Source organism: Heliangelus exortis, chromosome 1 (genome assembly GCF_036169615.1).
Source record: "Heliangelus exortis chromosome 1, bHelExo1.hap1, whole genome shotgun sequence".
Taxonomy (NCBI): Eukaryota; Metazoa; Chordata; class Aves; order Apodiformes; family Trochilidae; genus Heliangelus; species Heliangelus exortis.
This window is the reverse complement of record NC_092422.1, coordinates 171,042,916-171,070,518: the sequence shown is the minus strand read 5'-3', so window position 1 is coordinate 171,070,518 and position 27,603 is coordinate 171,042,916. Positions and strand designations below refer to the sequence as shown.

Here is a 27,603-nt window from a genome sequence, read left to right as displayed (position 1 = left end):
AGCTACTGTTGGGTAATCCCTGTGCAGACAGGCAATAAGTCCTACTTGAACTTGCCTGAACTAAAAAACAGGATCTTCAGTTTCTATCCAGTTTGGCAAGTCATCAGATACTGTGTTCAGTGCTTATTTTTATAAGGTCTTTGAAAATTCTGTGATACCTTTCTAATCTTTCAACACATCAGCCAAAGACATAATCATCAGGCAGAGTTCACACTAAGTGTTATTTACTTATCAAACATTATTCCTGAAAAAGACACTCATGCTAGCATTAGACATCCAAGCAGAGAAGAAATACTTTGCCAGTACATCCATTTAGGTCCACAATAGACTGAGATGGAAGTATTATTGCAACCAGGTGTAACCAAGGAAGATTAAGTGCAAATTACAGACAAACCCAGGAAGATCAAGGGCTCTGCTAGTCATAAATTACTTCTTGCTTGTTCAATTCTCTGTGGCCAAGGAAGCCACCCCTGCAGTGATCTGAGGGCCTGGACCACAGATGACCACAGAGGAGATGCAGATACTGCCCTCATTCAGCATCACTGAGAAGTTTCCTTTGAAATCCTGCTTTAATCTCCAATTGTTACCTTTTTATCAGACTTTTTAACAGCATGCAGTTATCATGCTGACATTTTTGATGCTTAACTCGTTTTTTAAATTTGAACAAACTAATTGAATTGGTTTTTAGTACAAAAGTAAAAGATGTTTTATCTACATCCTTACAAACCTAAAAGGTTCTTGTTTGAGCTACATGCAAGCAAAAATTAGGCTTATGGTTGAAATACAAAGTTTAAAGCCCTCCTTGTGGAGAAGCATCTTTCATGAGTACAATTTGGAGTTGATTTGACTGGCTTAAATTAATTTCAACTGTACACTAACTACACACAGCATTTTCCCTTAGCATTGTTTTCAACAATAATGGTCTTGCAAGTCTTCAATAATAGGCACATAAGTGACTCTTACTCTTCTAGGTTATCTAGTAATTCCCGGTCATCCTCTGACTGCACTTCCTCCCAAGACTTTCCAAATTCCTGGTGAGAAAAAAGAAAAGAAAAAACATTTCCTGATTTACATCACATTTTATATGCCAACTGAAAAACCATCTTGGAACTCACAATGAACATCTTATTTTAGTATTTTTGCGAGTTAAAGGTAGTCATACAACACTGCTTTGGTAGTAAGTTTTAAAACAGAAATTTATTTTAATGGGGCATTCCCCACCCTATGAATGGGAAGAAGATGATTTGGTCCACAGCTCTCATCAAATGCATCTGAGCTCTGTGTAAAACTAGAGTGTTGTACCACTACTGCGATGCTCCAGAGGTGGGTATTTTATCATTGTCTCCAGTTTGCCACCACAGTAGCTCAATCCAGTTTGCCTGCCTTGCTCTTCATGCAGCATATGCTGCTTAAACAATGCAGCTGTCACACCTGAGAGTGAACTTGGCAGAGCTACACCAGTCACTGCTTGTACCTTGTGCAAGGTTATGTCAGCAATAACACACTGTGTAAACTTAGCTAGAGCATACCCCAGAAAGGCACTATGAGCCACGGCAGAGAACTCTGAGCTAGACTCAGTTTCTTTTCTGCCCTCTTCCCAGACATGAATGTAAGCACATCTATTCATAGTGTTCTGTTCTTCCTTTCAGGTTTTTGTGTCGTTTATTTATATCTTTAAGACCTTCAGCACGAAGTATATCACTATACATTTGTGCAACATTCAGCACAATGGGAAGCACTCTCAGCGTGACTGTGATATAAATAACAGGCAATAAAAAGCTGAAGTGCTCTACTGAAATACCAGCAGTGATCTTTACTTAGAATTTTCTTTCCTCTCATTCCTGCTTTAAAAATAAACCAGAGCAAACTAACCAGTAATCAAAACAGCATTTTTGAACTCATATTTTTGATGGCTGTGAAGGATTCACAAAGATCATAGATAACAATCTTGTCTCCATTAAAAAAAAGGCAGCTAATAAAAAGATATTTTTTTTCATTTATTTCATTCAACTACTCCTTCTGATAAATATATTTAATAACATCCTTAGTAACAAGTACGATTATTATCATTTAGCAGTTTGATAAGAATTTTCAAAGCTGTTAGTGTCTACCAGGTAAATGATAAACAGATGTCTCTAGGCAGCTCTAAATATAATGTTGTCATATATCACAGAATGAAAATTCAGTAATTAATTCAGTGATGCTACATGGTAGTGTGTAAACTCTCTGAGTTACAGGGGACACTCATTAATGTCACCATTACTGTGAGATAACATGAGGCCATTAACACTTCTCACCACATGTTCTCCCAGCTGCACACTAGTTCCCTATGGCTGCCAATGTTAACACCTTAATGAGAGGATAGCAGCTCACAACCACTGCAAAATGGGGATGAATGCTCAGTTTTCCCCCTTACCAGCTTGAAGTATATTTGCAAAAAAAAGACTGCATTCAAAACAGCAGCCAATATTAAGCTTCACCTTTTAATTAATGGTGAAAGGGGAAAACCATGCACAAGCTTTGTTGTGTTGCTGTTTCTTTATGGTATTTCTGCAAGGAAGGCAGAGAAGGATTTTGTAAGAGGTCTCTGTTTCCCTCATCTGTTTATATTCAGAAGATAAAATAAAAAGGGAGAAGCTAATCAGATCTTGTATCACTAGAAAGTTGCTCGGCAAATGGATAACAGGGACACTGTGAGGAAAGTGCCAAGAGACTGAAGCTGAACTACTGGGTGGGAAAGAGTTTTTTTAAACATTCTTACAGCTCTTTCAGGTTTTTTACTTCTTCTTTTTTTAAAAAAACATTTTTTTTTCAGTTGTACATCTTAATGAGCATCTGGGACCAGGGGTGCTTTGTTAGGTATTCAGCTTCCCTTGCTCTTTCATCCAAGATACAAGAGCTCCCAGCAATCATCTCTAGAGACTCCCATGAAATTCTCAAAAAAACCAGAGGAAAAAACTAGACTTGACATTGTTCATAGTTTAAACAGCAGAAAATGTATAATTAAATAAACCAAACTTGCATGCCTTGATATATAGCCAAGGAAAACTAACCTTAAAAGAAACAAACTCCCTATGTACCTCACAGAGAGGAGGCTCATAGAAAAGTGAGGAGAGGATGCAAATGTGTGCATTTGATTTCCTCTTCCAAAATGAAGTCTAAATGCACAGAGATTAACTGACTCAATATCTTTGCTTGCAGCCAGTTGTAAGGGTTCTATAGCAAGAAGGTCTGTGTGCTTCACTGAGGCATCATATCCCAACTTGAGAAGTGCTGATGTGGGAGAAACTGGAAACAGCAGCTGGCATCTCAAACAGTTTTCCCAAAAGAGCAGTTACTGAACTACATGCAAATGTCGTTCCAGGCCTGAGGAGCTCAGAAACCCCAAACAGATGCTGCTTTCCTCTGCAATTTTTCTCTCATTCTTCTTGCCTTCATTACTGCAATTATCTAAATATGATATTGCTGCAGGACTTAGAAATGTTTTTTCACATAGAAAAGATGGTCCAGCTCCAACAGTAATTAATAGACATTTGATGAATTTTATTAGGAAGTGTTCCCCCACTTGGGGGATTTTATTAAGTCTTGAACTATCACCAACTGATGAAGGGTTTTCCTTTCATATTTTACAAAATACACCCTGCCTAAATAAAAAAACACTAAATATAAATAGTAGCCCCCACAAGAAAACATTCTCTCAGCTCCCAACCATTAATAATGATTGTTTAGAGTTTGGCAATAAAGACAAAACTTTTTATCTTCCAGGAAAAATAAAGGCTTTATGAAACAAGTTTTCTAGGAAATTACCAGCACCATTTTCAGCTGTCTAGCTCTGTGATAAGCACGTTCATTATAGTCATGTTCCATTACTACAGACACATGCCATGAGTCAATTTGAATATAAACATCTGTGCTTGTGACAAAGCACACTCTATACTTAAAGTGCTGCTGGTAAAAATCAGGTAAACACCAAGGTCCTGTCAGTCTAGATCTGATTCCTTGGGCTGGGAATATGGCCTCCAGCAGACAGAACAGACAAAGACATCTTCCCTAACCATTTTTACTTGACTATCTGTGCAAGGCAAGTCATGGAGCCACATGCTAAAACAGGTACAGAAACAAGAAAATTAGGTTGGAACTTCTTTTGGTGAAAAGAAAAATAAGGTAGCCTACAAATGATCTTGTATGCACTGTCTTCACCCACTACTATGAGTTTTTCAATTCATCCTCCAAGCCTTTCTGAATAGGATCAGTTTTATTTTCCATACTTACACAACACTGACATAAGACCTGAAAACTCACAAAGGAAGTGATCCCACTGCCTTTCAAGTAATTTGCATAATAGGAAAACTCCCTCTCTAATTTAATGTAAGTATCTAATAATAAGCTTTTGATACTTGCTTACGAAAAAAATCTATTATGCATGCACATGACAAAAAAGGTTTCCACTCCTACTAAAGATCATGTGTCCTACTCTTAACAATAGCCTGTGAGCAAAGGAACAGATCAATAATATGGGGGTAGACAAATCAAAGCAGTTTGTAGGTTATGACTGAAGTCACAAAAAATCTCAGAATACCAAAATATTTGCAAAGGGCTTTGCTCTTAAAGAACTCATTGCTATCTGTGCTGAACTGGAAATTCAGAGGGAATTACCAACATACAGACATAAAATATAACTTACATTATGAAAACAGATTCTCACAATTGCAATGAAAACATGAGTGAAGCCAGAAGCAGAATGGAGAGAAAGGAAGAAGGTTGGCAAGCCTTGCTCTAAATGAAACCAATAGGAGCTCTGCCATCACCTTAAAAACACAAGCAAGAACTGGCCAGAAGATCATGAGAGAGTTCACAGGACATCTGAACAAAAAGACTTTAAAATCTCTGTGCAAAAGCCACCAAATAATGGAATCTGACAGTTCCAGCTTAATATGACTATTTCACACAGTGCTTGGTGAAGATAATATGCAATAGAAAGTTTTTAAAAGGACAATATTGTCTATAAGATGGTTGTACTATAGAACTATCTGTTTAACTGAAGATCTATTTGCTGATAGAAAAAACTTTATGGTGCACATCCTAAAACTAAAGTGGATAAGACTGTGATAATATTGATGTTTATGAGAAACCTACTTATAGTATAGTCCCTTAATAATGAAAACAACTTGGATCAAACATAGCATATGGAAATATCTTTGCTACATTCTCAAAATTCAAAATTTTCTGTGAAGACATAAAAAACTGGAAAAACTGTATGCCTACATATTTAGGTAGGATGAATTCAGTAGTAAATTTTGAAACAGTACATCTGTCATTTTAGATAAGATTTCTAATCCATGTCTGTGCCAGTGAAATTGTGTGACTCCCCTGGACATTTAAAACGATTTGAAGCACAGCTCTTTTACTGACTCATTGAGAAGTCAGGTTCAGAAAGGTTGATAGCAAACATTAAAAAAAATATCCTCTAGTAAATTGTGAAGTGCTGGGGGAGACGAAGCAAATATATCAAGTCATCTCAGAAAGTAGACCTAACATCTAGAATTCATTGAATATAGACACAGCTTGAAAAAAACAATACTGTCTGCATTACTGGAAACTAAATACATGCAGTAGAGAATAATCTTATTCCTCCTCACAGGTTAAGGCTGATCTGCTGAGCCCTCAGTGAACAAACTAAACTTCCTCCTGTTAAACTTCTCCTTTGTGAAAAAATAAAGGGTTAACCAAAGGCTATTTTGAAAGCAAAAACTTCCTACAGTGTAGGAACTATCCTAGGGATTTCATGTTAATGAACAATTTCATGTCATGCAACATTAGTGTGCAAATACACATTTTATAGGAAGCTATTTTATAAGTGTGTAATAGAGAGCTTTTAGTCTGGTTTTAATATTTTACTTTAAAAATTCCTTTCTTTAAAAGAGAAATGTCAGAAGTTCTGATATGGCTACAGTTTGAGAGACCAGAAAGACTGAGCAGAAAGACAATTGGGTAGAATGTAGTGAAAGACAACTGAATATTTGTATAAAGAAAATACGGCTGTAGAAGCACATGCAGAGCCAACAAAGATTTCTGATAATTCAAGGTATGTCCCAGAAGAAGCACTGGCACCACACTAGTAAAAACCTTGCACCTGGAGACCCCCCACCAAAGATTTTGGTGGTTTCACAGATCTTATTTGAATTGTATTTACCATCCTCTGTCTGTTAATAGCAAGGACTTGAAAAATACATCTCTAAGTAACACTGTTAAGTGATTAATGCCTGAAACTGGCTCAGGCTGTCATAAGGAGTTACTCTGCAAAGTCCTGCCCAGAATACCAGCTATAACTAAAGAGGACTAAGGCCCTGACTGGAGCACTGTGCTGTGATTGCTCATTTAATAGTTTCCATGTTCCATGGCCAGACCAACAGCACTAACCAGACAATGCTGGACATGGTTCAGGAGGCAGAGAGGCCACAGACCATCATCAGCAGACAGCACAGGCAAGGTCACCAGTTTTGGAGCAAGTGAACAGAGTGGGAGAAGAAGTTAAGTATTTGAGAATTAGTCTTGCTGTTCTATTTACCTTGGCATATTCTGCTCATTAATATGGCAGAGACACTGTGCCTGCACAAATGTCATTACTTCCCTGAAGGCCTCTAAAAGTTCTGAAGAAATATCACATGTTTCTCTGTGCTTCTGGGCAGTCATCTAGCTCAATTTCCTAATCAAAGCTGAGCCAGATTCAAATATGAACATGAGACTACCTGCAGGACTAGCAGAAAAGAATGAAACTATTAAAATCATTTAAAGGAATAACATTAAATTCAAGCCTGTTAACTTTCAAGAAAGAAGTGAATACTTGGTTTTGTTGAGAAGCTGAGAACATCTATTCTGGAGAACTTCACAGCTTCTTCCCCCCTGTACAGAAAATATAGATCAGTTTTTACAGCAGTGATACTTGATATCTAGAAAAGAAAATATAGGTCTCAGATCACTGATCTTTGGAAGGGAAGTACACAGGATCACAGAGGGAACACATTCCATCTTGCATAGAAGGGACTTGGAAGAGTGTTAAACGTAAAAAATTTTGTTCCTAGTTTTAGAGTAAAACCCAGGGCAAGAAATTAAAGGAAAAGAGAGGGTAAAACAGTACAGGATGCCTATTTATAACCTGTATATAACACATGTAGAAAGCACAAAGTCTAGTTCAGGTGAAATATAGTTATTTCTGGTACAGAATGTAGCAGCTTTTGAAGCAGCTCAATGAGCTCATCTTCATGAGCTGAAGACAGCAAGTGAAAATCTGTTACACACATGCATACATATTCTCAAAGGTCTGAGATAAAAAACATTAATGCCTAGCAACATACACCTACCTGGAGGCTAAAAACAAACACTTTTTGTTTCATCTGCATATCTTTCATTTTCCTGCTCTTTGCATGCAATTTATACTCTGAAGTGCACTTCCAAATTAAGGTTTTAGAAAACACGCTCAAAGCCAACAGCAATCAAGTTAGACCTCCATGCACTTCATCACTATATCTCATTTTCCCCTCTGGTTGTTCAAGAAGAGACTGAGCAGTAACAACATAATGATTAGCATCTCTTCAGGCTGCATTCTTGCATCTCTCAAAATCAATTTTCAACAATAAATGTTTACTTTAGTTTAACAGTTATCCAGAATATCATATCATAAATGAGCAAATTTCTTAAGAGTCCTTCACTTGATTTTTGACCTTCATACTAATTACTGGTTTGGAATTACTCACTTTTAACAAGATATTGTCTGCATCTCTTTAGTCAATTTACTAATTATTCATAGAAGCACTTACCAAGTAATTAATGATATAAAATTTGTCATATTCTTTGTTTTTGGCATTGATTCTGCGATGCTGCTTCTTTCTCATGTGATCTTTAAGTGTGTTTTTGTCTCTGAACACTTTTTCACAGTATAAACACTGCAATCTAAGATAAAAGCAGGTCAATATGTCAAAACAAAAATAGCACAAGATAGTATCCTCAAATAAGCTGGAGATATATACAGTACAATTCATTCTAAGCATATGAGAGTAATCTAAATAAAAATAAAGTTTATTTGAAATAAAAAAGTACAAGATAATCTTAGATCACAGTTGAGTAAATTAAACACAGAGAGGATAAAAATTATATCAAATGAAAATATAGATAATTAAAAAATTTACTGGCTGCCACCCATGCAAAACAAAAGAAAAGCCTGATTATCAAAAATGGCCCCACCAAGGGCATGGGAGCACACCTAATGGTCAACATGTGAAGTCTTTACCCAGCATACACTTACAGTGGTGTACAATCCATCAGTAACTGAATCTTTGTAATTTAAAGTGAAAAAACCCCAAATCTGAACGTACTATGTATATTTTAAACCAATTTAAATTAGCTAAACAGAAATGTTTATATTTCTATACAGGGAGGCTAAATCAAAGTTTTCCAGGGCAATGAACAGATTCTGAAGTCTTGAGAAATCCAATTCAATAAATAAATTAATATACCCCCCAGATATACATACATCTATACATACATGTACATACATATAGAAACATTATATACTCACACACATTACTTGACAGGTGAAAACATTCATTAACAAATGTGATTTTTACCACAGTGTGTCTTCTAGAACAATTCAAACCAAAGTGTACATGTTATCTTAAATTCTCTAAAACAAGCACTACAAAATCAATGTTCCCTCCACTGTAGTATCAAGTAACACCTGAAAGTTGAACCTACAAAGCAAATTCAAGTCTCTTGACTCGGGCAAGTGGTCTATGAGGACACTTAACTACATTTCAGCCTAAATGGGTGATTCTCCCTGAAAGAGATGATGCTCGCATTTTTCAGGCAGAGACTTATCAGGACCTTTCTGGAATACCTTTTTTTTTTAATGTATGCAGGTCTTGAGCCTCTCGTTAGCCAAGGTGCTAAAACATTTTTCCTATAAGTGATGGCTTACATATCGTATCAAGATAGAGAGAGTTTCTGGGGTTTTTTGAAAAATTATCTGCAAGCCAAAGGGGAAAACCCCTAGAAAACAGATTCTTAAGAAATAAAAACCTTATAGCTGTGGCATTTTATCTTTGTATTGAAGATGGCTAGCAGGAAAAAAAAAAAAAACAACAAAAAAACAAAACAAAAAAAACCCAAACAAAAAAAAAGATGTTCCTTCAGCAAAGGCTGCCTCCAGATTCCTCTCAGCTCTTATGTGTGGAGCAGCAACACAGGATTTTGCTGTAACATTTATAACATTTAGGTTTACTATTAAGGAAGTTTTTTGTTTGCATCCTCAAAATCTAAATATTACCTTTTTGGTGAATCATAAGTTCAACAGCAGAATATATCTACAACTTTTAATATCTGCTTTGCTCTACCACCTAACAGTGAAGTGTTTGCTCTACTTGTGAAAAGTATTTCCAGGAGAGTACATAATGCTTTTCCTCAGCATACATAATCTAGTTATGCTATTTGCCTGAAACAAGATTTTTCTCCTCTTGATAATATTTTTAGGTACTATTCTATTAGCATAGCTACTAAGTCTATTCTCATTAGTAGAAGGAGAGGCCTTGCACTACTTTGGAAGCAACTTCACCATGTGGATTAATTGCAGAGAGGACTGGCTTTGAGAAACCTCCATCTAAGGAAAGTCCTTGGGTCCAACTGATAAATAGTGAAGTTGCAACTAATCAGTGAGCAAAGTAACTCAATGTATTAGGCAACACCAAGACATAAAAGGCATTCTTGCATTCTTAACCTGTATCTGTTTGACTGTACATCCATTGTCAAACCAAAGACTAATTTAAGTGAGCACTCTGGCTATTTCATCCTTAGAATTTATTCTTTTTTATTATTCTTTTTTTTTCCCCTTAGATGCACAAACCAATGAATCCTAAATGTATTTGGCAGGATATTTAATCTATTTCCATATTGCAGTGTTCACAGATTCCAGTGTTCTGTGGCTTTTCATTAGTAAGCCTAAGATTTAGATACATTTCTCCTAAAGTCCTTGGTTAGAGATTGTATTAAAATCTAACAAACTTGATAAAACTACAGTTTCACATTTAAGGAAGTATACTTTCTGTTAGGATCCAATTTATATTTGCAGCATATTGTCCCATTTATGAAATCCATAAAGGGCACTTAGATACTTGCAAAGGAGACTACAGTGAAGAGTTTCTTGCTCTTTGCTACCCAAGTCCTGCCAAATCCCCTTTATAACTTCTTCAGTCATTTCAGGTTTACATGTTTCTGAGGCAGCATATACACTGGCTTTCCCCCTCTGCTCTGGGATGTCCTCTTGTAAGCAGGGAGAGCCCAAGCATCATGTGTTATTGATACATAGAGAGGCAAATGAAGATTATCATAAGAACTCTGTGTTTAGTGACTAAAGAGATGTTTACCAAAAAGACTGTTTTGATGAGAAACCAGAACATTAAGTCATGAGGAAAAGGGATGTGCTGTTTTCAGTGTCAATGGAAACTGTGCAATGTGTAACAAATGAAGCACTGCATGACTCTGTTCTTCCAGCAAATACATACTATGAATTGCTACGAATTAGCTTAAAATAAGTCAACAAAAAGCCTTCAAAGAGCACTCATAATAAACTTACAATTTCTCATTGTTTCTTCTTAACCAGCCATAAACGTTTAATTAATTTTAACCCAACTTATTTCCAAGATTAAAGAAATACGACCTAAGTCCATGAAAAAAAAAAAGAGAACAAGAAACTACTTACTTGTCAAGCTTCTCTTGTAAAACAGACAGAAATTCATTGCAATTCACAATGTTATCTGGCAGCCCAATGTTGAAAGCATGCTCTCTTGCCATATGATTGAGAAGGACTGATCTACAAAAGACATTCAGAAAGAACATTGCATATTTCTCAATACATATGAGAACTGTTCAATTAGTGACTGAAAATACACAAATTGCTCTATAAATACATAAAACCCAACATTAAATAAGTAATAACAGAGCTGCTGCCACTGCTAGTAATAAAGAATGCAACTTCATTGAAATAGGAAGTTTTCAATTTCAGCTCTCCTGAACAGTCACTAACTCTTAAATCACAACATAACTCTTAAATCACAAATATAATCCTTTAAATGAAAATTACAGTATAGTTTATTTTGACCCTCATTGTTAGCAAGGCTCATTTATTAACCTGAATAAGCAAATGGCACATTTCAAACAACTGTCTTGAGAAACATTCTAAAAAGCCATTTGCCAGTTTTCTCTGTGCTGGTTAACAAAGCAGAAATTCTTGTGTGTAATGTGCTTTTACATCAATCTTCAGCAATATAGCTGACACAGCACTAGCAACACAACACTCAAAAATACACATGAACAAACCTAATGGATGTTTAAGTAAGTTATTTTTCTAACAGAGGTATAGTGGTTAATTCCTTTGGTGCTTAGCATCCCTATATGCCTCAACTTCTGAATCTGGGGACTAAAGAAAAATCTACCTGTTAACTCCACCAAGCCTTGCTCTTGCCACCATGCAGGCACAATTTAAAAATCATATTCTGTGAGATGCAAGAGTAAACAGAGAATGAAGTTCTTGGTAGCTGAATGATGTGAATGTCATTACACCAGGCAGTGAAGAGAACAGGACACTCAGACAACACAGAGATGAGGTGCAGGGTGTTCTCCAGGCTGTTCTAACTTTCTGGAGTTACAGAACTACAGAGTAACACATGTACTGTGTAAAAAACAAATTTTCTCTGGACCAAGAACTTGAATGCAACTCCTGCTCACACTTGACTGATGCTGCAAAGCACTCCTTTCTCACTCTGATTTCCCTCCTCTCTTTTTCATTCAGTCTTCAAAGCAACACTGCTTTGGAGAGGTTTAAATAGGAAAAAGTGCAACTCTCTAGAAATATTTTTTTAACAGCCATACTGACCTAAACAGTTCTCCTTGACACTAAAACAACTGCTGAAATACTGTCTTGATTTAAAACGGTTCAGCTCCCAACTCCAGTATACTGTGTAGCACAAAAAGTTGTATGAGAATATATAAAAGTTTGAGAAATGGGAGGGGATCTATTTAAAATGGCAGTGCAGTTGAAATAAATACTTAAACTATACCTTAAAATGAATGTTATCTTCTGAGTCCTACCATTAGGTTCTATAACATTAAAACCATAAACAAAAATGCTGGGCAGATAGGAAAAAACTGAACAAAAGCAAACAAGTCAATAAACAAACCTGTTTCCTGTGAATTCTTGATCACAGAACATACACATACTATGAAAACTCGTGTCATATCTCTCTTGCTGTTGCTGTTCTAGAATTTCTCTCTATTAAAAGACACAGACACAGTTACTCAGAAAAAAAAATAACAGTAATTACATCACATAAGCTAACTATACCTCCTTATCCTCAGTGGTAATAATCAATATACAAAATTATTATGTGTTACAGAAAACAGAAGTTAGCATTTTTTGAGGATGGGTTATCACAAAAATCACAAGTTTTTCCAAATGCAGTATTTGCTCCAGTCAAGTTCCATTAAAATTCTGACAGTATTGTACAAGGTGCATGGGAAGAAATACAATTCACAGTGAAATCTTATGCAGCTGTTTAAATGTTTCTGTATATAGCATATCAGTTTATTGTTTCTACTTAGGTTCTGATTTACCTCTGGTATCAATGAGCAAGTTTATGGGTAACTACGGAACACCCAGTGGACTGACAAACTCAATTTTACACCTCTAATCACAGGAAGCCTGGGAGATGTTTCCATTATAGAGGAGTGATGGCAAAAGGCTGGCAACTTCTGCAAGAAGCTACAGTACATAATTAACTCATGAAAAAGGAGAAGCAGATTGCTTTAACCACTGGTTACTGTTTAATTTAGAGGCTAAGGTAGACACTGCAACACTTGACCACGGTTTTCTTAACAGCAATGAAACCAGGCAGGAGGTGATTTTCTCTGGTGCTGTAAAAGCAGCAGTGTTGTTATGCTGTGGAGTTACTGTACGCTTCAGATGGAAGGGCCATAATCATCAGGGACATGGGAGAATAGGTGTTTGGATTAAAATTTAGCGTATTTTCATCCTGGCAGTACAGTACCCTGCACTTGTGCTTTAAGTGCTGATAACTGGAGCAGGATTTATTTCCTGTGCATTGCAGAGGTGCTGCTGTCTGCTTTCTGACACTGAGGATCCTGACTGCATTTCTTAGAGGATTTTCTCAATCTTTTTATCTCCTTAGAGCCTGCAACAGTGGAGCTTTGTGTTTCTCACCTACTTCTTTAGCACCTCCTTTGTGTGGATTAAGGTCCAAATATACCCATCTACAATTTTAAGGCTCAAATTTACCTGTCTACATCTAAATTCACACTCAGCTGCTGCTGATAAGCTCCACAGAAAGCAGACAAGAAAGAAAAAGAAAAATAAAAAGAAAGAGTGGGAGAAAACATAGGAAGAAAAAATAAGCGAAAGGAAAAAAAAAAAACTAACCCCAACCAAATCCCAAAAAGAAACAATAAGAAGGCTTGAGCTGTTGTCATTACAGGCCTGAACGTGCCCTGAAGCACAGACGGGCTGGTGTGTGCCTACCACCCCACAGAACCCACTGAGACGGGTCAGGAGGCTGCTGCTGAGCACATAAACTGGTGCTGGGTTCTGGTCCATGAAAGCAGGCAGGCTCTGTCCTCCAAGGGGCAGTGAGATGAAGAAGAGGATGCCTGCTGCAGAGCACAGGAGGGAGCCACACGGGAGCAGCAAGCAGCCCAGGGTGAGTGGGCTGTGTGGGACGAGCGCCATTCCACAGCCGTCTTGAGGGCCCAAGGCAACCATGCAATCTGGGAGCTGTAGCTGTTGGACATCAGCTAAGAGTCTGTTACCCCAAAAATCCAGATCCTAGGGCTTTTTGCTTTTGTTTTTTGTACTACAAGGCTGGAGTCACGCACCAATCCAAATTTCAGGCTGGATCTGCTGCGTTATGCGAAATGTCAACTATCAAAAATATAAATCCCCGTTTTTCAGGGCTGACTCCTGAAGGAGATAAATGGAGCATAACACATCTTGTGAGAGCCCTTCCGCAGAGATGCAATTAAGGCAGGATATCTGTCTGTACCACACGGGCAGTGAACATCCCACAGCATGTCAGTACGAGGCAGGGCTTTCTCTGGTACTTGTATCTGTCACCTCTCTCCACTCAGCAGTACATCTGATGTGCTTTGGATAACCTTGAATTTGAAGATGACTTCAAATAGTTTATATACTTTGTTTCTATTGTGTGGAGTTTATATACTCCACACTAGAAACGATACAAAAGGAAATCAAAACATATAATGTACAATTCAAACATTAAGATAGCAAGGGTTTAAACATTTCTACCCTCCCATTAACATTATTCCGACATAGCTTCCTAATTGTAATCTACCAGGTGGGGAAAAAAAAGTCCTGCATTATTTATCTGCCCAACTCCAGATTCTCACCTTATATAAAACTGCTTATGGGAGGCCTGGTGAGCTGCTACTCCCAGTTATGCCTGACGGGGAAGCAAAAGCATTCTATACCCTCCAGACAGCTGATGCTCCTGCTACTTTGCTCTCTCACCCTCCCCATTTGCCCCTACACCAGCAAGCTTGGCAGCTGGGAAGCTCTGAGTAACTCAGCATCCTTGCTTTATGAATTTACTCAATGGAGTTTAAGAAGTATTTTCCAAGGCAAACATTCCTTTTATCAAATGTTGGCATCATTCATTGCTAGAGGGAACTTTCTGAGCCAGCAAGCAAATCTGGTACTTGTACAATAAAAGCAAGAGGTCTTCTCTTCTTCCCCACAGACACTCCCAAACACCCTTCTACCCCCATTCCATTGCTGGGACTCTGAAGGGAAAATAGCAATTTCAATACTTGCATAAAGCTTTTAAGATTTTTTTTTAAGATTTTTCTGAGACAAGACTTTCAGCTTGTAGTGAAAGTCAAGCCGACACTGAAATTATTAGGTAGGAAATAAGTAATTTACTTTAGTACCAACACCAGTTTCCAACCCCTTTGAGTTGCTAGAGCTGTTAGCATCAACTCATGGTTGATAGGAGGACAAGAAAAAAAAAATTCAGCCACAACTACTTATCAAACCTTTTTTTTGATTATTTGTCATATCACAGAACCATAGATTATCAAAGTGCCAGAGAATGAAAGGGCAAAGTCACATGAGAAAAAGCAAACAGATAGTAAAATATACATATTTGAGTTAACTTTTTCGACCATGAATAAAATAATTGAGCACAGATAGAAAAGGTGAGCAAGAAAGAAGTGAAACAAATATCATAGCTTGTTTTCAGGCAATTAGTTTGCAATTTTGGTACCGTTTGTTGAATAATTCCTGACCTTCCTTCTTTTTATCTTTTGTGAGAAGTTCTGTCAGCTATTTGTTCTCCACTTTTTCTGCAATATTCTATAGTTTGCTAAAAGAAAAAAAATCTGACAAAATCCTTTACTGCACTGAAGGCTGTCAAATGAGTTAGGAAACAACCATTGACAGGACAGATATCCGCACTGATACAAAGCAGAACATAAATTACAGAGGCTTTTAGTCTAAACTCTTTGTCCCCACAAAGCTTATGAGATCAACCAGGCATTGTCAAAAATAAGAACAGGTAGATGACAAGTTCTTGGAAGTACATATTTACACAGAGCCAAATAAACAGTAGATATAACTGTGGCAGTTAGCAGCCTCCTGTGGAGGAGCTTTAGGAAAATTCTATTGCACCTAAGTGGTTGATCACTTTCAAACATGGCAAAGAGAAGCTGGATATTACTGGTCATACTTACATGTATGCAAAAAAATGTAGTTGCTTTGCAGGAGTACTTAACATATTCAAAAAAATAAAATTCAGTTTTAATCCACTTCCCCTTCTTTCTGTCTGGAAGAAAACCTCTTCTATAGTTCTTAGCCATATACTTTCTATGATATAGGTGATCTACCATAAAAAAGTTCAATCACTTTATAAAAAAATATGTATTTTGTGTTTTAACTAATAAAACAGAAAAACCAAACCAAAACATGGGTGAGGATGTGCATGTGTTTATACAGGATGATCATCTTTAAATACACCAGCACACTAAACTGCTAATAGGAAAGAGATTTGATCATTTGCATGACAGTTTGCAATTTGGAATCTAGACAAATACCCTGAATATTTATGATGCTCAGTTTGGGGTTGTGAGGAATTCAGATTTTCTCCCAGGACATGGTAATTTAAAATCTGCCTGAAAAAAAAGTGCCTATTCCTCTCCTAGGAAGAAATATTTTGGAACAAAGTACCTGTTGTGGGGTTTTCTTGGCTTTTTTTTCCAGAAGTGCTTAAGCACTATGCATCAGCAAGATGAAAAATGCATACTTGCAGCTAGTAAGCACTTTTCCCTAAACAATTACTTCATCTGTGATCTACAGTTTAAGAGGCATTCAAAGAATACAAAATGCCTTCAAAAGGTAAGACTAAAAAAATAACTCAATTGAATGCCAAAAACTATGGTTTCTGGATAGTTAGTTTTATGGCATGCTAGACCTTTCTAATATAGTAACTCCTGTTACTCTTCCCTCCAACAGACACTGTGTGCTAAATTATCTTTCTTTAACACCATACTCAGCACAAATTTTGCTGCTTTTTGTTCCAACCTAAAGAAAGAACTGCTGGTCAAAAGTTTGCTTGTTTTTTCCAACTACATCAGTTTGTCCAACAAAAATATATTACTTCTTTCTTCAAAATCTGTCTCTTTATAACCACAGCATTACTGACACATAAGAAATGAAGGCAGCAGGTACTTTTCTAACTCCAGTATGGAAGCAGATCACACTGCACAGTTTGGAACAAGATCATTCAGTGACTTCTACTGCAATGAGATTTAAATTTATCATTCCTCAGTCCAGGAATCCATTTGTGCAGTGGAGGATGGATTCTGCAGTTAAGTCTGTAAAACAGAACTAGCAGCAGTAGGCATTCTCTTTTTTAAGATGCTCAGGACCAAAAAACCTGAAAAATAAAAAAACCCCAAAACATACTGCTGCCAGAAGCCCTAACAAGGCAAAGTCCAGAATCTCTAGTCCAAAGACATAAACATACTGGTAGTCTCAATTTCAAGTATTTCAGTGGTGGGCTGCGTTGGGGCAATAGCATATGGTAGTTTAGGGTTCTTGTTTGCATGTGCTTTACCAGTTCTGGTCCTTCACTCTCATCGTATCTAGGCAAGAGACTAGAAAGACAGTATTTAATATAAATGATCACTTCAGAGAAGTTCCAATGAAAACATTTTATGTGGTCCTATATGATCTAGGGAGGCAGTGTGCTTAAGGATGTTCCTTTGAAGAGGAAATTTCATGACTGTTACAGCGTGAAGGACTCGAGCATCTGAGCACTCAGCACTCAGTCACACTGTTGGGAAGAGTGCGTGATCACAGGCCACATTCCTTCTGTTATGATAACAAACTCATTAATACTACTCAAATCACAGTGTCTGCTTGGGAAATAAGGTATTATCAGAGAGAGCAATGGGAGTGTGAATTTGTATCTAATTATAAGATAGAGACTTCACAATAATAATATTATGCATTTTATCCAGCTCTCCTACGTGATGCCTCTAACACACACTGCGTATCTTTAGTTGTACTTTCTTCCAATTAAAATAAGAGTTACTTTTCCCTGCTGAGTGCTCACAAAAAAACTAGCTCTTGCCGTAGGCAAGTGAACAGATTCTGGCTAAAAACCAAACCAAACCAAACACAACCCCCCCAAAAATCATGCTGACAGATCACAGCAGGAAGCTGCTTACACACTTTACTGGCAACAAAACAAACAACTACACTGAGATGAAGTCCAGGATTGCTGACACCTGAGATGCACTACAGTCTCTAAAAACTTGCCAAGCACATTATTTATTTGACAATTATAAACACCATTAGAATAAATCACTCCTATTGGAGTAAAAATATTACTTTTTGTGTCTATAGTTTCCTCAAAGATTGGCTGATAGGCTTTAGATTCTTATAGCTGCTGAATAGGAAAAATACTTAAGAAGAATCATGGTATCAGAAAATATGTCCCTGTAAAAACCTGCCATCCTTCCTGTGTATCAACAGCTTCTCCCCTAACTTCTATATTCAGCTTCTCTCCCTACTGATCACAGTTCTCCGACTTCAATCAGTACTCTCTTGCCTCTTGACTAGAGAATAAAACCCACTTCTGGATTCTGTAATCATTATCATGCCCTTGCCAATCCTAGCTCAAAAAAAGTGCATTTTCTTTAATATGATCAGAGATTTCTCCTGCAAAGCCCTTCAGGAAACAGCTTAGCTGTAAGATGCATGGACATACAATAACCTTGTCAGGATAGGACAACAGTTTGGAGAACACTGCCCAACTCTGAAACCAGCTGTCACACCATCCAGTACCCACGTGTTTGCTGATTACTCTGTGCAGTTTTCCCTCTCCTCCAGTGAATTCATACAAAGTTCAGGAATGTCATGAACAGAGTCCACTGGCCAGAGAGATGGATTGATGTGCCCAAGACTATTCAAATGAATGATGATAGCACTGGACATCCACTTTTGGAACAGAGCAGAGAAGAAAGTATAGGGGGGGTGTGGTCATTTACTATCATCCAAGAGACATTGCCTGTCTGGAGATGAAACTGAGAGTACTCCACTTCATCTGGTATAGGCTGATCATTCAACTGGTCATTCCTGACTTTTTACCAGATACTTAGATAAGACATTACCACAAAACTCTGTGAACATGAATGAAGCAGGAAAAGGAATGGGTAGTGTCTACCTGAATCGATTTGGTTGAGCTCTAGGCACAGGCATAAATAAACATGTTCTGGAGAGGAATAAATAGCAATGGAAACAGTGAAAAAATACAGATAGTATATCATTATATAGCTAGGGAAACAAAAGCTACAAATTAGCCTCCTGATGAAGAGAGAAAGTATCTTGGGACATCAGCTTCTCAGTTAAGAGGGAAGACTTTAAACTAAGTTTGAAAGGACAGCAAGATAAAACCCAGAGAGAAATAAGAGTTGTGACTGACTGGAGAAACAGGAAGTTGAGAAGAAAATTGTGGTGGTTGTGAAGAAAGGATGTAAGAGGGAAGGCATGCTGGACAATCTACTGAATTACAGAACCCAGGCAGACTGAATGAGTATAAAGACCAACCTATAACTTAATAATATGACTTTATAATAAATTAGCAGAAGTCTCAGGATTGTAATATGAATGTCATAGTGTTATAAATTTATTGTGAAACCTCTGAGGTGCATTCTCCTGGCTCTTGTTTTGTATGGCAAGTTGCCATACAAAAATGTTTTTTTCTGTATCTTATCCTAGATTCCCACCTAGTTTGCAGAGCTCAGGTTGACAGTGAAGAGGGTGAATGACTAATTGGGATAGCAATAAGTGCTAGCTGTTGGTCCTTCTTGCTTTCAGTTATTCCTCTCTTCTCTATCACTCCTTTTCTTCAGTTGACTGAGTTGCTGAAGTGATACAGGCTATAACCTACACATCAACGGGCAATGAACAATGAGAGATCAGATGACTCTGGCTTTGAAGAGCACTGTGAAAAAGATGTAAAAGACATTCTTATGGTTTGTTCAGGAAGCTGAGTCGACTAAAAATCAGAGGAAGAGTTTCATGATACGATGAAAACTAAGCAACTGTGTGAAGATGTATGAAAAGAAAAAGGGTTGCAATTACAGAAGATGTGTACCACAGGCTGCCAAGCTGAAATGAGATAGGTGCATTTTTTTTAAACTATAACAACCAAAACAAGATGGAGACAGGTTAACACAGTAAAACAGAACAGCTAAAAACTACATTCCCTCATCCTGAAACACATTAGAAATAAATGAAAAATAAAAGCAGATATTCATTACTTAATGTAGGAGTAGACCAAACAGACAAAGTAGAATGCGTGCAGTAGTCAGGGCTTTAGTCTTTGCAGAAAAGGTTAATAATGTCAAAGCTAATCATGAAGGGCTTGAAAAACAAAAGAAACAAAAGACTTCAAATCAGAAAAAGGTAAGAAAGTTTTAAGTTATACATATTCAAATCTGACAGAATTTATTGAAGCGTCGGTATGGAATTAGACAAAACTATTTCTGATCATTATTGTAACAACTCTCCAAAAATATTCTAGAGTGTTGGAGAAAAGCAATTAAATATCAAATATAAAGAAAAAAAGGCCTACAGAATTTCAGATGTTCGTATTAGCATGCTAATATTATAAGCTCTACTGTGAGAACTTCAGATGTTGCATTATGTTAAGTGAGGCTAGCATCTCAATCCCTTGCTTCACAGCTTCAACTTGAACCTTGCTTCAGCTTAAGCTTGTGACAAACTGCGTGTCATACAAACAGCTTATCCTGGGAAACTAGTATGGGTCTAAGCATCCCTGGGTCCCTTTTCCAGTTTTAGTGAAGACTCCTCTTCAGCAGTAGCCTTTTCAACTAAAACTACCAGTCAGACGACAAGAGAATAGCTGCAAGCCTGACAGCAAGACAAGGGCAATGCTGTGGCAGTTAGTGTGTATTTTCAAAGAACAGGTTTGAAGTCTTACCTTTTTTAGAATAATCTTAAAGCTAAGCCCAAGTGGCTCATACTGACACTGCTTCTCCTTGAATCTTGCTGCCAGGACTCCTCTGCCTGGTTTCACTGCCTCACAACTAGGAATTCTTTGTCAAGACTGTTTTCACAAAAGATTGTATCTGTTACATAGTCTTGTCAGCTATTTCAGCAAGCTGTGCTCTCTAGCCTAGTTCAGACTCATTCCTTGGCCTCCGTCAATACATCACAGTCACCATAATGTCTCTGCATGACACACACCTTGGCTAGCACCCCTGCTGCAATACAGCCTGAAATACTCCTAAACTGAATTTCAAAACTGCCAAATGAAATGCTTCAGCCTGCACATTTTAAAGACAACATTTGTCCTTGTTTGTGTTTGCTGTTGGAGATGGCACTTAGGTTCCAAAGGCTGAAGAAAAATCACCGAAAGTTGTACAGTTCTGGTCTTTAATTCTGCACAACTCACATGAGCCCACTTGCCAGCTCACTCTTAATTGCTGGACTTGTATGGAGGTGAAAGACTTTGCAAAGCAAAATAACTGTTTAACTTGCAAGTCAAGACTCAGATTGCAGCACAAGGAAACGAAAAACTAAGCAGACTTTTTTGCTGTAACTAAGGTGATGACTCCATCAACTCCAACTGCCAATTGCCAGAGACTATGAGAACAGTTTAAGAAAAAATCACTGCCAGATCAGAAGAGGGCAAATACCATAGACACTTTGCTGCTGACAAGGATAAGATACTGATAAAGATAAACCTTTCAACCAATCTAGGATGGCCTTCCTAATGATGAATTTTTAGAGAAGCCTATTAGGCACGAGTGCTTCAGTTGTTTTTTTTCTCAGTCCATGACAATCCAATGGAACAATGCAGGAATCAAGATTTCAGCTGAGGCAGCTCCAGTTCCAGGTGAAATCCTCAGTGGCATAACCACTACAATTCTCCTTTGCAGGAGCTGGGAATCTTACAGAGAGCTGTGCAAGACGTGTATGTACTCCACAGGTTTTGGGGATTTGTTAGATGTACGTCTTGACCTTCACAGAACATTACTTTGACAGCACATTGTAAGAGTAATCACAGTGTTGTGGAACAAAATTAATTTTGCCTGCAAATCCCAAAATTCTTGGGGACTACAATTTGATCTTTGTAAGCACCTTCTTCATTCTGAGTGCTAATGATTTAAGGAGTCTTTAACTGTATGCTGCATGTACAGACATGTAATAGGAACATAAGGTACCCAGTAAGATACCAGAACAGATGGTTCTGAGGGCTATATTGACAATTCCCAGGACATAGCTGTCAGCAGTAAACTGAGGAGCACAGCTATGTCATAACCAAAAGGCCTGCATTCTCACAGCTCACAGTACAGATGACTCTGCATCCTAACGTGAGGATATTGACTGTTATATGTATTCAACATTAATTTTTGAATTAGCTCAATGGGAGAAACAGACTCAAGATGTGGTCCAAACAAGAAAACAAAGCAAAACAAAGGAACCCCACTGATCAGTAACACGGACTAAGTCTAATGGGAGCTAAAGTCAGCAAGATCTTAAGTTGAAGGACCATTCATTCAGAATTGGTAACTGAGAAAAGATATAAGATATAAGAGATCTGTCTAAAGTACTAGCTTGCTACCATGAAGCAAGAAGCAGAGGGGTTCACGAGGATTCAACAGCCAGAATTTCTTGTCCTTTGCATTTCACCCAAGTACTACCGGACAGACTCCCCCCACTCACACACCGTGGTGCTCGTGAGTATGCAAGTGTGAGTTAATGAAATCTGGGTGAGAGAGTGTGAATGCACAAAACCAACTTGCTTTAAGATTTTGTAAGTAAGTATTACCTTCCCTTTCCACAGTATCACACACTGAGTTTTATTCTGCTAACTCCTCTATATGATTACACATAAGATATTGTGTCAATGCATTGCAGATTCTTGCAAGAAGAAAATGTTCAGCACACTCAGCCTTTTTCAGTGCTCTGGGCATATTTTCCACTCACGTGGAACGCTGAAATACAACTTGTAGATTTATTCCAAGGAAAAATCTATAATCAACGAGTTTGTGTATGTTTGTGCAGTACCTAGGGAAATGCGCTTAAAGAAATTAAAAAATCAGAATTTTTGCAGTCTAGCAAAAACCACTTTCACTTTACAGTGCTCACTAAGTTACAATATATTAAGCTATGGAACTGAGCTCAAAAAATGAAATGACAGTAATTTACTTACCAGTCTCTTTTGCTGAAGCTGTTCTCTAAGTAATCTGTCTTCTGGTAAAACATCACAGAGAAGAAAATAATTGTCCTGTTCTTCTGCTAAGAGATTAAGAAGTGTGGGTAAGGGATGAGAATTTGCAGATGCTTTGAATATTTCTGGTGCATAATTTCCTAAAATTTTGTAATGTTTCAAGAATGTGGGAGTGTTTTTTAAAAATCTGTATAAGTCAGTTATTTTAATTTCATAATTTAATGAAACATACCTAAGTATTTGTATGGAGACAGTTATAAGACCTTTACACAATTCATATGGCACTACAAAGGTGAAAGTCTTGCATAGGTTTTCCACACTGCCAGTTTTATTCTTTTTATGATGGTTCTTCTGGAGATGTAAAGCAATTTTAATCCTTTTTATTGATCATAGTTAAAGTCAGTGTGAAAGAAACATGAATTTTATCTTGCATGTGTGATGTGTGATTTTATCTTGCAATTATTTCCCTAAGTAATTGTCAGTTTTCATTTGGTATACTCTCCTCTTACCTTTAGATCTCATTCTATCTATTGACACATTGAGTCTTGCTCAATTTACATTTCTTCTCATTTGTTTTATCTGTATTTTATGTTTATTAACCAGTAAAAACTATTCACGTTCATATCCAATTTAACTATAAAACATGTTTTATTAAAATGAATTACCTTAAAATTACTCAGCATATAAGAAAATAAAAATCAAGGAGTTATGTGGTTGCTGAACTGAAGTGGTTGTTATTAAGTATTTTAGAATGTTATACTTGCTGGATTCAACCTTTCCCATCTTATCATACAGAAGCCTGTCTGAAAAAGAGAAACCCCTTGATTTCTAAGCTTTCCTCTGAAAGGCTAGTGATGATTTATAACTCTGGCAAGCTCTGGAACTCAGGTGATTCATTTGCAGTTTTAAGATAGAGTAATAAGTGTTAAAAATTCAGAAACAAAACAATACATATGTAAAAGAAATACATCTAAACATAATTGTATTTCTTTTACATATGCACAATTTTGCTTCTGAAAAAGTCATTTGGAGTGATTTTCATGTTTTCTGGGACTATTTTTCTTAAAATTAATTAGAATAATTGATATATTTTGATGCATTTTGTACTCAGTTTTCACCTTCCACCCATCTCTGACACTGGCTGCACGCATTTCTTCCTCTCTTTTAAGCTCTCTATGGAGAACTGAAGATGCAAGAAAGACGTAACATTCTCTTTCATGCTTTCAGTAAACTATTTTTTTGTTAGAAAATGGGAAGCCAAAGCAATACATCAGCTACTTCTGAGAAAAAGACTTCTTCTGCAGTCATCATTTCCTTTATGAGGGAATGTCCTACTGTACCAACACAGCAGAACTGGGAAGTATGGTCTTTGGTGATGTGTTGGAGCCCAGAAAATGGAAGTGTTTGTAACCCTAGCATGAAGATATTGTCTCTCAATGCTCTTGGGGCAATAAGCACTGTGGCAGGGGAAAGGAAGGGTGAGTGTGGCCCTCATGCCCAGGAAGATGTGGCATCACTGCCCAGGGTGGACAGGGTGAAGGCAGGAAAGACAGCTCACTGGGAAAGTTTCTCCAAAATTCTGGAAAGACTGCCACCAATTATTTATGCAGTGGGGACCGAGGCTTCTTACACTCATGGTGTAAATAGCTTCTAGGCCTTCATTTTTGCAACTGGCCCTAATTCAGCAGCACATTTAAGCACATATTGAGCTCACCCACACTTAGCTCCGTGCTGAAGCAGCACATGTTGCAATCCTTTGGAAAGGTAAGTGTAAATATGTGGTGTTTTTTGACCTAGTGTCAGATTACTTCACACTTGGCTGATCAAAGCAGCAGTCTGTGCCAGAAGGTGTTGACCATGGCGAGGTCAACAGGCAGTAAGCAAGCAGAAAACTTACCTAAGGGAGCTTGTGAATTTGTTCTTATCACACTACAAAAGTCTGTGATGGGCTGTTCTGCAAACCTCCTCTTCCAGTACAAGATGTATCTTTAAAAATAAGGGGGAGACAGTTAGTGAAAAAGGAAGCACAAAGGAAGTTTAATAAACAGTGACCAGCTCTTGTTTTTTCCATGCTCTAAATTCTTAGGTGTTTTGTGGGGTTTTGTAAATTATTTTTTTATTCCTGTCGCTGTTTTTTCTGCCTACTCTAATTTTACAACCCATTAAATTCATTCAAATTCATTAAAACTGGGTCTAACCATCCTGTCAAAGTGAAGAAGTCAGTAAGACAGATTTGCGTTAAGCTCTGCATAAACACTGTGATCTATTCACATCTTCACAAGTGTAACTCAGATGCACCTTTCCTAAAAAGATATACTACAGTGTACTCTTGAATTCCCAAAATATTGTGGTCTGTGTTCTGGAAGATGCAGGGAAGAATCTGAAATTCGGTAAAAACACCAACTTGTCAAAAGTGAGTTTTTTGCAGGTCCCCTGTGCAGTTACAATGAATCCTGTAGCTTGGCAGTAACTAGAAAGTCATAAAAATGAAGTCACCAAATACCTGTGGGTGGGTAACAGATAGAATAAGGAAGCCCTACACACTCCTGAAGCTTTAACCCATCAACTACAGTTGTTTAGAAACATTCTTGTACCACTGTACTATAGCAGCATTAACAGATCCCAACTGAGATAGGTTCCCACTGAACTAGAAGCTACTGTCTAACCAAGAAGTAATCATCACCTTCAATTATATGATGAAGGGAACAAAGCAAACCTTGTGCTAATTAGCCAGAATCTTCCTATAACAAAAAAAATATCTGACAATGCTAAAGTGCAAGCTTATATTTATACTTGTGGCTTCAGTGAGTGGTAGAAACCATGTGAGCACCGCTAAAATAAAGGCTGACTATTCAGTGCCAGCCTGCTGGTTACATGCCATCAAACTAAGAAAAGAATCATAAAAAAATGAGAGACCATTACAAGGAAATTTTGAAATAGTTGTAGCTTTTAACATGTGTGCAATCTAAAAGTTTACTTGCCACAGCTATCAGATCCCATGGTTGTTCATGTTACCTCTAATAATCATCTGTCATACCACACAAGGACTTGAACTGCAGCAGCCAAGGAATCAGCACATTATTTGCTACTTTGACATGGAGAGGATTAACTTCCAGTACAGCAGACAGCTAAACACAGTGAAGCCAGCATGCATGTCTGAAGCTCATTCAGAGGCATCATAAGGTGACAGTAAGTGAGGGATGAACATTTTCTTCTCCCCTACCTACCCCCCTGTTTCTAATGCATGATCAAACAGTCTTGCTGGAACACAGAACAGAAAGTCTTCTAGAACAAGTAACCCTTAAGCTTTTAGGACAGAAATGTGCAAATGCAATGAGTTCAAGGTATCATTTAGTCTGTTCCCTGCACTGAAATAAATGGACCCCATTCAGACAAACTCACCTAACCATAACTGTGTCATGAAACTTACTGTTAAAGGATTTCATATCGTAAGGCTTAACCCAAATCATAAATGATCAAATGAAGGCAAAATCTTGTCGTATTTTCAGTCAGAGAGAATGAGTGATCAGTGCACATGAGGGATCATGTCCAGCCATGCAGTGGAAGATTATTCGCCTTATCTCTTCCCCTTGCCCTAATGTCAACTTATTTTTATTCTTCCAAGTCAGAAAGCATTGCTCTTCTCAGGGTTCTCTACTTCTCTTAGGCCTGTCAAGAAATGTATTCCTAGGACTGACTGTAATTCATTGCTAAGTATAAGAAAAAATACCATGTCTTCATCACTATTTCCCTGTATTTTCCACACTTCAGTTTAACACCTCAGATTATACTTCTTTTTTTGTGCATGTTATTAGACTATTTTACGGATATTCAGTCCAGCAAACAAGAGAAAGCAGACTTCAGAGCAATAACTCCATTATTTCACATCCCGAGGCCACTTTCTATAAAATTTTTCTACCTTCCAATTGCATTAGCAGCAAAAAGAATCTAAATGGGCATTTTCTGAAAAGGTAATTTAAAAATACATTTTTATTAAAACAGAATAATCCCCCAAGCACACTTAAATTGGTGGTCCATGACTGAGCAGCTCTAATCCCTTTATTTATCTGAGGAAACCAGCATTATCTCTGATGAACATTGCATTCTTGCTCTTTCATTCAACATAAAACAAAACAAAAGCAAGTATCAGTTTTCAATTTTAAGCAATGTTAAGCTCATATATCTGAATAAGGATTTAGATGGTTTACATTTCTATTCCTAATTTTCATTTTAACAGTTTTTTTGGGTTTTTTTTTGGTATCATGATAGACACAAGTTACTGGCTTTGGCTGAGTAACTAATCCCAGAAGACCTACACGATAACTCCTTTTAATTGAGAAATCATCCAGCTAAAATTTAAATGCTGCAACAGAACTATCTAAAAAATGGTAGGTACTGTCTAGCCTATTGTCTGTCCCATACACTGCTGTGTAAGAAAGCAAAATGCCAAGCAAGCCCCTAGTTTCTGAAGTTACAAGCCAGCTGGGGCCATGCCAGGCACTGGAGGAAGTTAAGGGGGAGAGAAATCCAAATGTGACCCTGCTGAGATGATCAATGAGACAGCTGTAGATGGAGTTGCAATTGTATGTAGATCACAATATTGTATAGCTAAGGATTAAATGTGATTTCTATGGGGAAATATTGACATCCCCAAAACAGAATTTCATCCTAGAATGTGAGAGAACCTGCTCTAAGCAGCTTCTGGGTTTAATATACAGCTTTAGGACATTGTAGAGTGGTAGAAATAGACTAGCCCTATAGG

The 27,603-nt window shown here is 37.4% G+C and overlaps 1 protein-coding gene across 4 annotated transcripts in view; it reads right to left on the bottom strand.

The window, feature by feature from the left end:
- ZNF277 (zinc finger protein 277) overlaps window positions 1-27,603 on the bottom strand; it is a 52,171-nt gene that overhangs the window by 3,147 nt on the left and 21,421 nt on the right. For 2 of the 4 annotated variants that reach the window (XM_071733662.1, XM_071733661.1), the window contains exons 3-8: window positions 24,739-24,827; window positions 22,824-22,906; window positions 12,228-12,319; window positions 10,751-10,861; window positions 7,818-7,950; window positions 964-1,031 (exon numbers count right to left, since the gene is read on the bottom strand). In XM_071733662.1, coding sequence (XP_071589763.1) covers window positions 964-1,031; window positions 7,818-7,950; window positions 10,751-10,861; window positions 12,228-12,319; window positions 22,824-22,906; window positions 24,739-24,827 — 576 coding nt within the window. Of the gene's footprint in view, window positions 1-963; window positions 1,032-7,817; window positions 7,951-10,750; window positions 10,862-12,227; window positions 12,320-22,823; window positions 22,910-24,738; window positions 24,828-27,603 lie in introns of all 4 variants that reach the window. The other 2 variants (XM_071733663.1, XM_071733664.1) reach the window with 1 other exon arrangement.